General features: G+C 40.0%; 1 protein-coding gene across 2 annotated transcripts in view; it reads right to left on the bottom strand.

Annotated features, from left to right (window-relative positions):
• Positions 1-4,097: 4,097 nt before the first annotated feature.
• Positions 4,098-16,906, bottom strand: part of LOC124545335 (PC4 and SFRS1-interacting protein-like) — a 48,305-nt gene continuing 35,496 nt past the window's right edge. For both annotated transcript variants that reach the window (XM_047124238.1, XM_047124244.1), the window contains one exon: positions 4,098-5,988. In XM_047124238.1, the coding sequence (XP_046980194.1) occupies positions 4,551-5,966 (1,416 nt within the window). In that variant the 5' untranslated portion in view covers positions 5,967-5,988 and the 3' untranslated portion in view covers positions 4,098-4,550. The remainder of the gene's footprint in view (positions 5,989-16,906) is intronic.

Below are 16,906 nucleotides of genomic sequence, written 5' to 3' on the forward strand. Positions count from 1 at the left end.
AATCACTGAAATTACGATCCAGTGTCTGTGCTCTTCAGCATGTTGATATAAACTTGGCAAGAAGCAATAAAATGAAACTGAAGTACCAACTTAAAGAGGCTCGTTTCTTCACTTCTACATCCCTAGCCTGATACCCCGAGAGTTTATGTACTGTCTCCAACCTTAGAGACCTGATAAATCTCAGCCAGGATGTCACCAACTTACTCCACTGCACCTGAAAAATCCCACATCACTTCCTATTTTAATGAGGGATTCACGTAAGTATGTTGCTAATCCTGTTGGGTTATGGCAGTACCTAAAATGTGAAAGCATGTAATTTGGGCTACTGTGGGACAGGGGGAGGAACGAAAAAGTGATTTGGTCATAGAATACGTCTGCTATTCTTACATGCATGAATTTTTCAACAGGTAATATCATCTACAGTGTTTGAACACACACTGGAAAATTCTTTGAATTGCAATTTAAGAATCTAGTTAAGACTGCATTGTTTTTCCCACAAATTATTCACGCTTCTATACTTACTGACCCATCATGAACTACTTAAATGCACGAAAGTAATTTAATTGCTTATTATCATAATGAACTTGCGCCACTTGTCTCAAGTGTAGATTTTACTACTTTCAACCAGTTAAATGACCACTTTCAATGATACAAATCTACTTAGAGAGATGAGAAATGTGCTAATTCTGAGGTGGATGTCAGCTATGCTGTTTTACAGCATGGACTGTAGAAGTCATTACATCATAAACATTAATAAATAACTAGATACTTATAATTGAAGATAGTAAACAAGCAATATTTAGTCACTAATTAATGTAATTTTACTTTGACAGTTTTTGTCAGTCTGACAGAATAATAACTTTAGTGATTCTAATTCTCTGTCTCTTCTGTAGAGTTTATCCTACTAGGATAGGATACTAGTAGGAAACTTCACTTAAAGATAATAGAAAAGCTAAGAGTCCACAAAACTATGGGGAAAACTAAATATGAAAGGCTGAAGCAGCTAACATGGAACATGTAAATGGTCAAACTGCCAAATCTACAGAATATTGCAAATTCTCCTGAGTGTTCAAATTTTTTCACATCAGTGTTATATCAACTTGTTTCTTGACCCATTGTGGGATCTACAAGAAGAAAAGCTTTAGGATGGGGAATGCCAATTATTTTATATGGCCTACTGTAATGTGGTAAGAACTTATCAGTTTCTTTTTTCGAGTTTGAACTAGGATATTTCCTGACTAATACCAGGTCATCAATTCCCCTTCCATTATGGTTTTGCACCCTGAGTTCTTCCAAGAAAGTACTTTAAAAGGTTGGAACTGGAACTCTTTTCACAATTTCTGTCAAGTCACCTTTCATCTTCCATAATAGAGGGTGTTTATAAATGAATATCGAGGTGTAACACTCTATAATATTTATTATATTAAACTTACAGTTATAAATATGTCAAATGAAAGAGCAACTCTAACAGTTTTACCAAGAACCTTATAAATGTTCAATGTGAGCACCATTTGTCACACGGCACACCTGAAGTCGATAGCAAGGGGCCCATTGACAGGGCTTGCTTTGTATGGCCTCAACGTTCGCCTGACCTAAAGCCATGAGATTTTTTTCCTTTGGGGTTTCATCAGGGATCATGTGTACGTCCCTCTGCTACCAGCAGACCTCCCTGAACTAAGAAATAAGATTGAAGCAGCTACAGTCACCGAAGACACATGTATCAACGTTTGGGATGAACTCTTGTTATAGACTTGATGTATGCCGTGAGACAAATGGTGCTCACATTGAATATTTATAAACACCCTATATTAAGAATGCTACATACTCCAAGTCTTGCCACCCCCTGATGCAACTGTGTCATGATTATTGCATAGTGAGCAATGTTTGGTTTGGGCTGAGGAATATCTTCATTTACAACAATCTTAGTAACTTCCTAACTTGCCTGATACTGTAACACTCCATTGGATGCAGTAAACAATCTATCTTCAAAGAAAAGAATACACTACTTTCTATGTGGAAGGTATTGCACAAACAATTTAATATCTTACAAAACTAACACTGTACTGCTGACTCTTGTTTGATATGAGTGGAAACCCATTACAAAAATGTACTTGTGTACTTACCACTTCAGAGCATCTGATTTGCGGCCAGTATGTTTAATACAATTTTATACCACTTGGTTTGTTTGTGATGCACTGGCATCAGTGGTAGAGCTGTTTGGTAATATGTATAGTGCAATTGGCACTTTGGTGAAATCTTTAGATTTGGTGTGGTGACATACTGATCTGAAGCCTAGACCAAGGTCTAAATTAGATTGAGAGGTGATAATTTGGTTGACTTGGCACAGCCAACAAATGTGAATTTCAAATAAACATTGTTGTAACAGACTTACCTCTAACATAGCCTAATGTTTACAACTGCACCATAATGTATCATGTGTTCATTTTAGTTGCACTGCCACATACAATCGGAGTAAACTACGTATCTCTCAGCCAGCCATCAATCATTTACGTAGCCTTTGCAGTATTTAAAACACTGCAACTTTAGCACATAGATGCTAGATCATGAGATATTCAGAGTATTGTTTTAGGTACATGTACACATGCGTGCACGCCCCACACACACACACACACACACACACACACAAAAATCACTTCTCGATTTGCAGCCCAGTACAGAACTGTTTGCTTGGCTTGAAAACCAAAGTTAAGCACCATGTACGTAAATCACCTTGTTATTCCACTTACACTCCACTGCCATGAACATTTCTTATCTATTACTTCATTATTATTTTACCCACAGATTATAGAAAATATTTTTTTTACCCCTGTGTTTTTCATATTTTCAAGTCTTAGTTCCATGAGAAGGCAAAAACGGTGTAAGCTGGTTAACTTTCTCTGTATGTAATAATTACGTGTAAATAGTACTTTTACAGGCATTGAAATGCATTTAAAAACTATTTGTTGCCTACATCCACTGTCAAATTTATCTAGCTTATTAGCCATGTACTGTGTAAATCTTAATGTGGCATTAGCAAGAAAAGAGCTGTTGGAATAGTTGTAATTTGTCCCAGATTGTACAGCAGGGGACACATTTCAATAAAATAAATTCAAATTTATGACAAAACTCCTCTGAATCAAGCTGATGTTGGTTTACGGTATCAAAGTGTAGAACTTTCATATAGTCACAAATGTATCTCCCGACATTGTATCACGAAAAAACCATTGCCATATTTTCTGTCCACAAGCTGTTAATTTTGATTTTGTGTGTGTGTGTGTGTGTGTGTGTGTGTGTGTGTGTGTGTGTGTGTAATCCAGAAATAGAACCACAACTGCTGTTTCTTAGTTTCCCAAACTTTACCATTTGCTTTCTACAGGAAAGACTTTCTAATCCTCATTTCAGTTACAGTTCTACTTTTAGGATATTTCCCCTACTTTAATAATATGAACCACAGTCAATAATTATATGAAGAGTAAAATGGTGACTATATCACTGGTTTTGTCTAGCTTGAAAAGAAAATTTTTTGTGGCATCTTCAGTCTTTAACCACACAATGAAAAATTCTTTCAGAACAAAGGTTTATTGTACTGTCCCTTTGCTTAGATCTCTGTAAATATTTACCTACTTTCAGCATCTTTACTATGCAGTTAAGAAACAATATAAATTTATATTTATACTTGGGTCAAAATAAACTGATAGGAGCAATGGCAGATTCGTACTGTACCCACACATACAATATGATTACGGTGACATGAACTGTGCAATTCATTTCTAAATCTCAACACGTTCTCCATTACTCACAAGTTACATATTACAGTCTGCTGACAGTTTACCACAACTGATATAACAACAGTGAACAGAAAGGAGGGCACAACCTAGGTGGTTTTCTGGTAAACACTTGGCTGTCAATCACTTATCTGATCCTGATAAGATTGACTGTTTTAACAATAAAACACATCATACGGTTTGCTAACAAAAGCCTTTTGTCAGGCTGGAATGGAGTGAAAATTAATGTGAACATTAAAAATAATGCATCAAATGTAGGACAAGAAAGTTTCAGCACAGTACATACGATCAACTGAAATCAAACTTAAAGAGTTTAGATACATATACATACAGATCTTTATTGATTATCAAGATGGGACAAAATTCATATTATTATACGAAACAATCACCTATCCATAATTTTTTCACTAAGTTTACAACAGAGCATGCAAAACATTACATTGTATTCTTAACGGATGGGACAGCTGGACATAAAAACAGCCCACACAAATTTAAAGAGCTACAAAATGACAAACCACTATGAATCGTCCTTTTAACATAGTAAGGTTGTTAAAACATTGTCTACCAAATCAGTTGCTTTTTACATTTATTTTTCACACCTCATAAGTGTTTTTCTGTAACAGTTAATACTGTTAAAAAGTAGTATGAATACGAGGGTCATATCAGTACATAAGAAGAATCAAATATTTAACAGATTTGAATTTCCAGTAGTCCATTACACATTAACAGAAGACTTACTCTCTGAGCTGATTTTCAATCTTCTGATTATTTTGAATCCTGAATGAAGGAATGGACACACTCTCTAGGGAATGCTGTTGTAACCTTCTGGAATTTTAGTTTGCGTTCTGTAAAAGAACTCCAAAATGACTGATTATCGGGAACAGTAAAAAGTGATTTAAACTGGCTGTAAATGTAGGCTGCTTTATTTCTTATTGTGGCTGTCTTGGGATAGAACTGTGCCTTTTGTTGCTCTGAGAAATTCCACTTGTCTACATTTCCTACATAATGACGAAGCCTCCTGATGGTTTCTACTAAGCTCGGTTGCTTGAGGAGCATCAAGGGATCAATAGACAGACCAGCGAGTTCATCTAAATGTTGCAAACATTTGTCAGGATCTGCACTCAATAAACCTAGACAGCCTTTTATTGCACCATCAAGCTGTGCCAAGCGAAGTTCTGTTTTGAGCCATTTAATTTTACTCTTCCGACGTTCAATTAACAGTTGGCCATGTGTATTTTCTGATTCTTCTTTAAGGTACATTTGCATAGTTTTTGGAATAATATCACCTGCTTCTATTAAATCCTTCAATTTAAGGGCACCTTCAAGAGCTTTCTCTTCATCTGTATTTATATGGATGCAAACAGCTTGACCTGATGGAGCATTTGCCCTCACCGACTGGTTCTTTCGCAGAGTTTTCTTAAGCTCTTTTGCACCACCTTCTATGTCTGCAGAACTTTTCTCAATTTTCACTGAAGGTTTTTGTTCTTGAGAAGATCCTTCGTCAGCAGCAAGTATGGTGGTTTGAATGGCACCTTCTTCTAATGCAGCAGCTGCAGCAGCGTCGTCATCATCTGCAAACTTTTTTGGCTTAATTTTACGGCCAGATCTACTTACAATCTCTGCTCTCTGTGGAGAAGGCTGTATTCCGACAGTCTCTGGAGTGCGCAAAGGTTCTTTGTTCATAGACTTCCGGTTACCTGAAGTACTCTGACGCTTTGTTCGTTTTGTTTCCTGTTCATCAGGACCAATTTCAGTCACACGTTTACGCTTCACGGGACGCTTCTTGTCCTCTGCAGTATCAGGCACTAATGGCTTTGAAACAGAAGTTCTCGGTGCTTCATCAATGACCAAGTCTCCTTCACCTTCACTTTCACCATCTGCACTTTGTGTAGTTGGAATACTACCCGGCATATTTGGAGGCGGAGGTTCTCTTCCCTCAATCTGTGCTAACGCCTGGGCAAAACCTTTGCGCTTTATTGGTTTTCCATATTTTTCTTTGTTTTCGTAATACAAAAACAGGTCTTCAACTTTACAAACCGCTGTTTCTGCAGTACCATAAAAGAAAACATTATATTTCACATTATTGGGAGTTGACGCTACTACATTTTCCACTCTTGCAGGCCACGGTGGGTATCCGCGAACTTTTGCAAAAACCTTGTCTCCAGGATGAAAGGTTTTCATTTTTGAGTGCAAATGTGTCAATCTGAAAAAGAAAAAGAAAATACGTAAATAACTCAGTCAGCTAAAAGCACAAGGTTGTTTGTGGAATTTTTTATCTTCGTAATATCTACAGAAACATATAATTAAGATTTGACAGATTAACATGACTTTCAGTGAAGTCAGACAGATACAGAAGTATAGTACACTAGGCAAATTATTTCATCACAGTAGCACCTAAAATTTTATCACTCAGATCTAAACACACTACATACCAGTTCAACTCCTCATAAAAGAGCACAGGAACATTTTAAAATTAAGTTTCTGCTCTAAACTACACAACTGATCCCATTATGTTTCATTTATTATTCATTGCATGCCCTGAAACCTATCTATTTTATCCAGGCTGTACATAAAGTCCAGGAACACTCAATTATTTATTGCACAAGAACCAAATGATGTACAGATACCATACATATGTCATTTTGAAGAGAAACCCTGAAAGTTTTTTTTCTTATGTGTACCGTCACAACGTAGTTTGTTAATTTGCTGATAGTCAGCAGTCGTTGCAAACCTGGCGAATTCAGGTGCGGAGCGAGCTTTCTGTGTGTTCGAGTTCGACAAAAACAAGTGTGCTACAGCTGTTCAACGTATGTTTAGAACCAAGTACAGGAAGAGGCCACCAACAAGGCCCTTTACCACTGGCACAACAAATTCGTTACAGCGGGTTGCTTGTACCCGGCATAGAGAAGCTGACGTCCCAGTGAGTGAAGTGAATGTGGAGTGCGTACGAGGGACATTCATAACATTTGTAAGGAGTCCAAAGAGATCAGTGTCTCATGCATCCCAAACCATTCGAATTGGAGCTAGTGCAGAAGCTCAACGACGACGACGACAAAGACAAGCATGTTGGGTATTGTTCGCAGTTGCAACAAGTGAATAACGATGGGGCTGGCATTGTCGATCGCTTCATTTTTAGAGATGAAGCCACTTTTCACATTAACAGGAAAGTGAATAGGCATAATTGTCGAATCTGGAGTACAAAGCATCCACACAAATGCATTGAATTCAAGCATGATTCCCCAAAGGTAAATGTTTTTTGTGCCTTGTCACGTCGAAAACTGTACGGACCATTCTTCTTCGCCAAGAGCACCGTCACTGGATATTCCTACTTTGACACGTTATAGCAATGGCTGATGTCTCAAATGCAATCAGACTCTCCGTTCATCTCTCAGCAGGCTGGGGCTCCACCCCCATTTTCATTGTGAAGCTCATGGATACCTGAACAAGGAGCTGCCGCATCGATGGATCGGCTGTGCTATGGAACGGGACAGCCATTTGACAAAATAGCCTCCCCAATCACCAGATCTCACTCTGTGTGACTTTTTCCGTGGGGACACATTAATGATGTGGTGTATGTACCGCCTCTACCATGTGATGTAGCAGAGTTCCAGGAGAGAATACAGGAAGTGACTGCCACAGTCAACGATGCCATGCTGGGACTGGTAAGGCAAGAATTCGATTAGAGTTTCTTTTCAAAATGCAATAGGTATTACATCTGTAAAATGTTTAGTTCTCCTGCAATAAATAACAAAGTGTTCCCAACTTTATGTACAACCTGTATTTCACTGGTCCACTTGATACAAAATGATAATGACAATACCAACTGTATAGGAATACAACTCCTACTGGTTGATTCTGACAACATGTTGCCTCAGCAATTTTAGAAACACATCTACTGACACTACTTTTCAATTCTGCTAAAATTTCCAGTCTCATAAAATCAGAGGACTTAAAGATAATATACGAACTAATTTCCTGATGTCATTGAATTAAGCACCTTAGTTGTTGACAATTTTTGCAGGTATCTGTTCTGAAATATGTGATCCCCATATTTATGTTCTCAAATTCTGTTCACCTCTGATCAGTCTGGACACAATGCTGAGCCAAAATGTGTTATTACTACTTTTCCAATCAAGTTAACAAATGAAAAACTACTACTGCCTGTTAAATTATATTCTAAAAACACTCAAAGTTTGACATTAATTATGAGTAACTTCCACTGTGGTACAAACAAAATTCAAGGCCGTCAACACTTCTGCTTCATGTATTCTTGAAGTTAACCAAAAGCTACACTGAGTCTTCTTTGTTTTGATGTACAGGGTGTTTCAAAAATGACCGGTATATTTGAAACGGCAATAAAAACTAAACGAGCAGCTATAGAAATACACCGTTTGCTGCAATATGCTTGGGACAACAGTACATTTTCAGGCGGACAAACTTTCGTAATTACAGTAGTTACCATTTTCAACAACAGATGGCGCTGCAAGTGATGTGAAAGATACAGAAGACAACACAGTCTGTGGGTGCGCCATTCTGTACGTCGTCTTTCTGCTGTAAGCGTGTGCTGTTCACAACGTGCAAGTGTGCTGTAGACAACACGGTTTATTCCTTAGAACAGAGGATTTTTCTGGTGTTGGAATTCCACCGCCTAGAACACAGTGTTGTTGCAACAAGACGAAGTTTTCAACGGAGGTTTAATGTAACCAAAGGACCGAAAAGCGATACAATAAAGGATCTGTTTGAAAAATTTCAACGGACTGGGAACGTGACGGATGAACGTGCTGGAAAGGTAGGGCGACCGCGTACAGCAACCACAGAGGGCAACACGCAGCTAGTGCAGCAGGTGATCCAACAGCGGCCTCGGGTTTCCGTTCGCCGTGTTGCAGCTGCGGTCCAAATGACGCCAACGTCCACGTATCGTCTCATGCACCAGAGTTTACACCTCTATCCATACAAAATTCAAACGCGGCAACCCCTCAGCGCCGCTACCATTGCTGCACGAGAGACATTCGCTAACGATATAGTGCACAGGATTGATGGCTGCGATACGCATGTGGGCAGCATTTGGTTTACTGACGAAGCTTATTTTTACCTGGACGGCTTCGTCAATAAACAAAACTGGCGCATATGGGGAACCGAAAAGCCCATGTTGCAGTCCCATCGTCCCTGCATCCTCAAAAAGTACTGGTCTGGGCCACCATTTCTTCCAAAGGAATCATTGGCCCATTTTTCAAATCCGAAACGATTACTGCATCACGCTATCTGGACATTCTTCGTGAATTTGTGGCGGTACAAACTGCCTTAGACGACACTGCGAACACCTCATGGTTTACGCAAGATGGTGCCCGGCCACATCGCACGGCCGACGTCTAATTTCCTGAATGAATATTTCGATGATCGTGTGATTCTTCGTGAATTTGTGGCGGTACAAACTGCCTTAGACGACACTGCGAACACCTCGTGGTTTATGCAAGATGGTGCCCGGCCACATCGCACGGCCGACGTCTAATTTCCTGAATGAATATTTCGATGATCGTGTGATTGCTTTGGGCTATCCGAAACATACAGGAGGCGGCGTGGATTGGCCTCCCTATTCGCCAGACATGAACCCCTGTGACTTCTTTCTGTGGGGACACTTGAAAGACCAGGTGTACCGCCAGAATCCAGAAACAATTGAACAGCTGAAGCAGTACATCTCATCTGCATGTGAAGCCATTCCGCCAGACACGTTGTCAAAGGTTTCGGGTAATTTCATTCAGAGACTACACCATATTATTGCTACGCATGGTGGATATGTGGAAAATATCGTACTATAGAGTTTCCCAGACCGCAGTGCCATCTGTTGTTGAAAATTGTAACTACTGTAATTTCGAAAGTTTGTCTGCCTGAAAATGTACTGTTGTCCCAAGCATATTGCAACAAACGGTGTATTTCTATCGCTGCTCGTTTAGTTTTTATTGCTGTTTCAAATATACCGGTCATTTTTGAAACACCCTGTATATCTGAATATCAAGAAAGCATCCCTTCTCCTGCACCTAGCACTGCAACTATATCTGACAAATTTTATTGCTGTTTATATTAGGTGCAGTTGCTGCAATCGAGCCAATCCCCTCAATTTACTTTTAAAATTTGCAAAGAAACTAAGTAAATACAACTTTAATACAAACTAATGATTCTCCAATCAAGACAACAGCAACACAGAAATTTAATTTTTTACCATTAATACAAAGCCAAGGAAAAATAGGGTTTAGCATTTCGTCAACACTGCAATCATTACAAATGAGCTAAAATTTATTTTGAAAAATACACCCGAGGAAAATAATCTGCAATCTGAATAAGATACTGACCTTCCTTGTCCTCAGTTCATTATTTAATAAACTTAAAAAACAACTCTTTCAGAATTCTCTCTCAATTGCAACTGCACATGTTAACATGGCAACATGAGAATGGTATAGGTTTTACTCTTAATTAGGTACACTTGACACTTCTAGGCATGGTGGGGACCCACTTCGTATTTATAAAACATTTGAGTGAAGGCTTCAGTTTAGAATGGCACTTCCCCTCCAACACTTGGCATTTCCCCTACAGCAACTGCCTGCAGCTCCCACCACTACCACTCTCTTCAAGTGTGCCCTGCCATTCACACATCTACTGGCCACAGTATTCTGCACGAACTCTACTCTGGGTATTGTAACACTTTCCATCTAAGTTTGAGATTCTTCAACTGAAACTGAGCCAGTGAGACACCTGTTGTGAATTCTGCTGTGTCTTGTGTTTGGGGAAGGGTACAACTGCAAAATAGTAGTGATCTGTTAATTGTATGCTGTTCGAGCTTACAGCTAATAATGGTAACCCTTAGGAAAATTACAGCAAGGGACTGGAAGGATGATCTTGTGCACTTAATAATGTGCCTGAGGGCTCATTCAATATGTTGCTGCTGCAGATTATGTAGGTTCAGTGGCTCATCACCTTGTAATCACAGGATCCCGGCAACTTGAGTCCTGCAAATATAGCTCATGACTTACATAAAAAGATCCATGAATATTTTCCAAAGTAAGGAAGTTACAAGCTCCTTCAGAGATCAAATGATTGTGCAATATTTGTACACTTTATTTCCTTCATTTGTTGATAAACAAGTGTTGAAAGAGATACACTGTTGAATGGTGCAGGGCTGTATGTACAAGATGGGAATGTTCATGGTCTATACAAACAAGAGATGCTGTGATGTCAATCTGATGGCATTTCGTTAGGTTACATGAAGGAAATGCTCCAATAAAATCCAAACCAACTGAAAGACAGATTGTAGAGTGAAGTTACAAATAAATTCAATACGTTTAAAGGGATGTAGGAAAGAAAAACACACAATTAAATGCTTTAAAGCAGTCGTGGAACAAGATGGAACCTGAAGATGGAAGTTCAGTGAATTAGAAACCACGTATACCAACAATTTATTCCAGCCAGAAATTAAGTTCTGTGCATGGAAGACTTAAATATTTTGGGATTGCATTACGCTAATCGAATTGGTTGGTTTAAAAGGGGGGAAAAAGGACCAAACTATGAGGCCATCGGTCCTTTGTTCCCAGTAGAACAATTACCCAAGGAAAAGAAGAAAAAGAAGACTTATGGCACAAAAGGGGAAAGGAAGGACCAGAAGATTGACAGGAGGACAACAAACACTACAATGGACAAAATAGGACAAGAAAACCACAGAGGTGCAAGAAACAGGGAGAAGAGATTAAAAACAAGAAAGCATATTACCATGGCTGGCTGAGCTTGAGAATAAAAAAAGGAGAAGCCAGCCACTCTGCTACACATTAAAACGGCCAAACTAAAAGCTCATGGGTGGAGGACACAGAGGGACAAAGGACATGCGCTGAAACTCAGATGAAATGATAAAACCCACCATCACAAATAAAACTTAAAACTAAAGCTGCTGTTGAGACACTGTTGCCCAACACCGAAGGTAAGGTGTTGGAAAAGTTAAAAGCCCACTACAGAGCAGCTGAAAGTGGGCAGTCAGCAAGAGGTGCACGACTGTCATTTGGAAGCCACAGCGACACCGAGTTCGGCCCTCGCGACGGAAGAGGTAACCATGTGTGAGCCACATATAGCCAATGCGGAGCTGACAAAGGATAATTGATTCCCTGTAAGAAGCCCATAGTGAAGACTTCCAAAGATTCAGTGTCTCATTAATGACACACAGTTTGTTGTGCATACTGTTATGCCACTTTGTCTCCTAAAGCAGCTCAGTTTCAGAGATGCCCATCTCCAGGAGCGGTTTCCATGTAGCCTGTTAGGTCAGCCTGTCAGCAAGTTCATTGCCTGGGATTCCGACATGTCCTGGGGTCCACACAAACACCACCGAACGACTGGACCATTCCAGGGCGGAGATGAACTCCTGGATGTTCGGTGCCAAAGGATGGTGAAGGTAGCACTGGCCGGTAACTTGTAAGCTGCTCAGGGAGTCAGAACAGAGAAAAAACAACTCTCAAGAACAGGAACGGATGTGCTGAAGTGCACGTGATATGGTCACAAGCTCTGCAGTGAATACACTGTAGCCAGCGGGCAAGGAATCCTGTCGAACATGGCCTCTGTGGACATAGGTGAAGCCAACATTAGCATCAGCCAGCAAGCTGTCGGTGTAAACAACTTCAGAGCCCCAGAACACATCAAGAATCGAAGTTTTTTTGTGGGGTTTAGGGCGCAAAACATCTAAGGTCATAAGCACCCAGTATACAACCATAGAATGCTGGGACTGCGAGTGTAAAAAACCGTTTCGAGATCCAAAACAGAAAGGAAGAAAAAACAAATCTGAAACGTCAGACATTATGAAGAGTATCTAAAGGATAGCGACAAGACACCGGAGTCCCCAGGTAGAAATCAAATCTCTTGTCATATTATTGCTTTTTAAAAAGCTTGAAAACGTGAGCCACAGCTCGCATGTCATCTGCTAAAATGTCTGGCAAAGTGGGCGGTAGCCCGAGAAGCTAAGCTTCCGCATATAATGTTGATCTTTTTTGCGTGTGTTACACTTCAAGATACATCACAGAAATGTGCCAGTAAAATTTTTAATAACGACGAAAATGTCTCATCTTCTGGGCTCGAAATTCTTCTAAATGGTCGTCCTCAAAGAGTTGATTTTTAAATGAGAGTCTAACGCTTTGTGATTTAAGAAATTCATCGTACATTCTTGCACATAGTTCATATTGCGTAAAAGGAAATCTGCTTTGAATGCAACGCTTTTCAAACCACCATTCGCAATATTTTCCCGCGACCTGTTAGAAATAGGTTTGTTTCAGCAATTGCAAGAAAGCGCCAGATAACTGGCGTCACCGCACTTGCGCAGCTACGATGACGCAGAAAGCCCATATGTTCGTGCGTGTAAAACATTAAAAGATCTTACATTATGCCATAAAATAAACATGACATCAAAGGATACTTCAAGAGCATTGGGATTTCACGAACCATACTAAAATGCATAATTCGGCTTAAAATGCACATCCGTATGTAAATTTTCGTGGAGTATCAGTACTCATGTTTGGTTCTTTATTATAGAATAATACATGCACTTGAAATGCAGCAAACAGTTGAAACTAGCCAATGGCGTGAAATTAAACACTTCGTTTCAAATAAATTGACTGCCTCAGTAGAAAGGATTAATAAAAGCCAAATCTCTTTAGCAAAGTGGCAAAAATAACTTCATTGTTCTGTAAGGCGATTAATGCTTGACTGTCAAAGGTGGAAATAATAACTGAAACTTAACATATTTTAGCCTGCCATAATTATGCGAACATATTTTAATTCTTTTAATAGCTCCCGGCCACAAAAAAACCCGTTTTGTTATCATTTAACGTGAGAGGATTAAACGAAGAGGAAACAACAAAATCACTGAACGTAAACATAGGTCACGTGGAGGCGACCCACCTCCCCATCACAACTCTGACTGCTCTGTGCATCAGCCCCCGATCTACGATATTTCTGAACAGGGGCAATATGAAGTAGTGTCGCCCAGCCACACTTCCGTAACCAGAAGCGGGAGAAGGTACTACTCATACATGACTTGACTGCGCATGCGCAAGAGCCCGCCCGCAACTCCTCAAACGAATGTAATTTAAACAGTTGTCGCGTCACGCTCATCGGAGGCAATTAGTTGTTATAAAGCATTGCATAGTGTTCCTAACCCCCCCATGAACCATGGACCTTGCCGATGGTGGGGAGGCTTGCGTGCCTCAGCGATACAGATAGCCGTACCGTAGGTGCAACCACAACGGAGGGGTATCTGTTGAGAGGCCAGACAAACGTGTGGTTCCTGAAGAGGGGCAGCAGCCTTTTCAGTAGTTGCAAGGGCAACAGTCTGGATGATTGACTGATCTGGCCTTGTAACAATAACCAAAACGGCCTTGCTGTGCTGGTACTGCGAACGGCTGAAAGCAAGGGGAAACTACAGCCGTAATATTTCCCAAGGGCATGCAGCTTTACTGTATGATTACATGATGATGGCGTCCTCTTGGGTAAAATATTCCGGAGGTAAAATAGTCCCCCATTCGGATCTCCGGGCGGGGACTACTCAAGAGGATGTCGTTATCAGGAGAAAGAAAACTGGCGTTCTACGGATCGGAGCGTGGAATGTCAGATCCCTTAATCGGGCAGGTAGGTTAGAAAATTTAAAAAGGGAAATGGATAGGTTGAAGTTAGATATAGTGGGAATTAGTGAAGTTCGGTGGCAGGAGGAACAAGACTTCTGGTCAGGTGACTACAGGGTTATAAACACAAAATCAAATAGGGGTAATGCAGGAGTAGGTTTAATAATGAATAGGAAAATAGGAATGCGGGTAAGCTACTACAAACAGCATAGTGAACGCATTATTGTGGCCAAGATAGATACGAAGCCCACACCTACTACAGTAGTACAAGTTTATATGCCAACTAGCTCTGCAGATGACGAAGAAATTGAAGAAATGTATGATGAAATAAAAGAAATTATTCAGATTGTGAAGGCAGACGAAAATTTAATAGTCATGGGTGACTGGAATTCGAGTGTAGGAAAAGGGAGAGAAGGAAACATAGTAGGTGAATATGGATTGGGGGACAGAAATGAACGAGGAAGCCGCCTGGTAGAATTTTGCACAGAGCACAACATAATCATAACTAACACTTGGTTTAAGAATCATGAAAGAAGGTTGTATACATGGAAGAACCCTGGAGATACTAAAAGGTATCAGATAGATTATATAATGGTAAGACAGAGATTTAGGAACCAGGTTTTAAATTGTAAGACATTTCCAGGGGCAGATGTGGACTCTGACCACAATCTATTGGTTATGACCTGTAGATTAAAACTGAAGAAACTGCAAAAAGGTGGGAATTTAAGGAGATGGGACCTGGATAAACTGAAAGAACCAGAGATTGTACAGAGATTCAGGGAGAGCATAAGGGAGCAATTGACAGGAATAGGGGAAATAAATACAGTAGAAGAAGAATGGGTAGCTTTGAGGGATGAAGTAGTGAAGGCAGCAGAGGATCAAGTAGGTAAAAAGACGAGGGCTAGTAGAAATCCTTGGGTAACAGAAGAAATATTGAATTTAATTGATGAAAGGAGAAAATATAAAAATGCGGTAAGTGAAACAGGCAAAAAGGAATACAAACGTCTCAAAAACGAGATCGACAGGAAGTGCAAAATGGCTAAACAGGGATGGCTAGAGGACAAATGTAAGGATGTAGAGGCCTATCTCACTAGGGGTAAGATAGATACCGCCTACAGGAAAATTAAAGAGACCTTTGGAGATAAGAGAACGACTTGTATGAATATCAAGAGCTCAGATGGAAACCCAGTTCTAAGCAAAGAAGGGAAAGCAGAAAGGTGGAAGGAGTATATAGAGGGTCTATACAAGGGCGATGTACTTGAGGACAATATTATGGAAATGGAAGAGGATGTAGATGAAGACGAAATGGGAGATACGATACTGCGTGAAGAGTTTGACAGAGCACTGAAAGACCTGAGTCGAAACAAGGCCCCCGGAGTAGACAATATTCCATTGGAACTACTGACGGCCGTGGGAGAGCCAGTCCTGACAAAACTCTACCATCTGGTGAGCAAGATGTATGAAACAGGCGAAATACCCTCAGACTTCAAGAAGAATATAATAATTCCAATCCCAAAGAAAGCAGGTGTTGACAGATGTGAAAATTACCGAACAATCAGTTTAATAAGCCACAGCTGCAAAATACTAACACGAATTCTTTACAGACGAATGGAAAAACTAGTAGAAGCCAACCTCGGGGAAGATCAGTTTGGATTCCGTAGAAACACTGGAACACGTGAGGCAATACTGACCTTACGACTTATCTTAGAAGAAAGATTAAGGAAAGGCAAACCTACGTTTCTAGCATTTGTAGACTTAGAGAAAGCTTTTGACAATGTTGACTGGAATACTCTCTTTCAAATTCTGAAGGTGGCAGGGGTAAAATACAGGGAGCGAAAGGCTATTTACAATTTGTACAGAAACCAGATGGCAGTTATAAGATTCGAGGGGCACGAAAGGGAAGCAGTGGTTGGGAAGGGAGTGAGACAGGGTTGTAGCCTCTCCCCAATGTTATTCAATCTGTATATTGAGCAAGCAGTAAAGGAAACAAAAGAAAAATTCGGGGTAGGTATTAAAATTCATGGAGAAGAAATAAAAACTTTGAGGTTCGCCGATGACATTGTAATTCTGTCAGAGACAGCAAAGGACTTGGAAGAGCAGTTGAATGGAATGGACAGTGTCTTGAAAGGAGGATATAAGATGAACATCAACAAAAGCAAAACAAGGATAATGGAATGTAGTCTAATTAAGTCGGGTGATGCTGAGGGAATTAGATTAGGAAATGAGGCACTTAAAGTAGTAAAGGAGTTTTGCTATTTGGGGAGCAAAATAACTGATGATGGTCGAAGTAGAGAGGATATAAAATGTAGGCTGGCAATGGCAAGGAAAGCGTTTCTGAAGAAGAGAAATTTGTTAACATCCAGTATTGATTTAAGTGTCAGGAAGTCATTTCTGAAAGTATTTGTATGGAGTGTAGCCATGTATGGAAGTGAAACATGGACGATAAATAGTTTGGACAAGAAGAGAATAGAAGCTTTC

The sequence above is a fragment of the Schistocerca americana genome, chromosome 1, assembly GCF_021461395.2.
Source record: "Schistocerca americana isolate TAMUIC-IGC-003095 chromosome 1, iqSchAmer2.1, whole genome shotgun sequence".
NCBI lineage: Eukaryota > Metazoa > Arthropoda > Insecta > Orthoptera > Acrididae > Schistocerca > Schistocerca americana.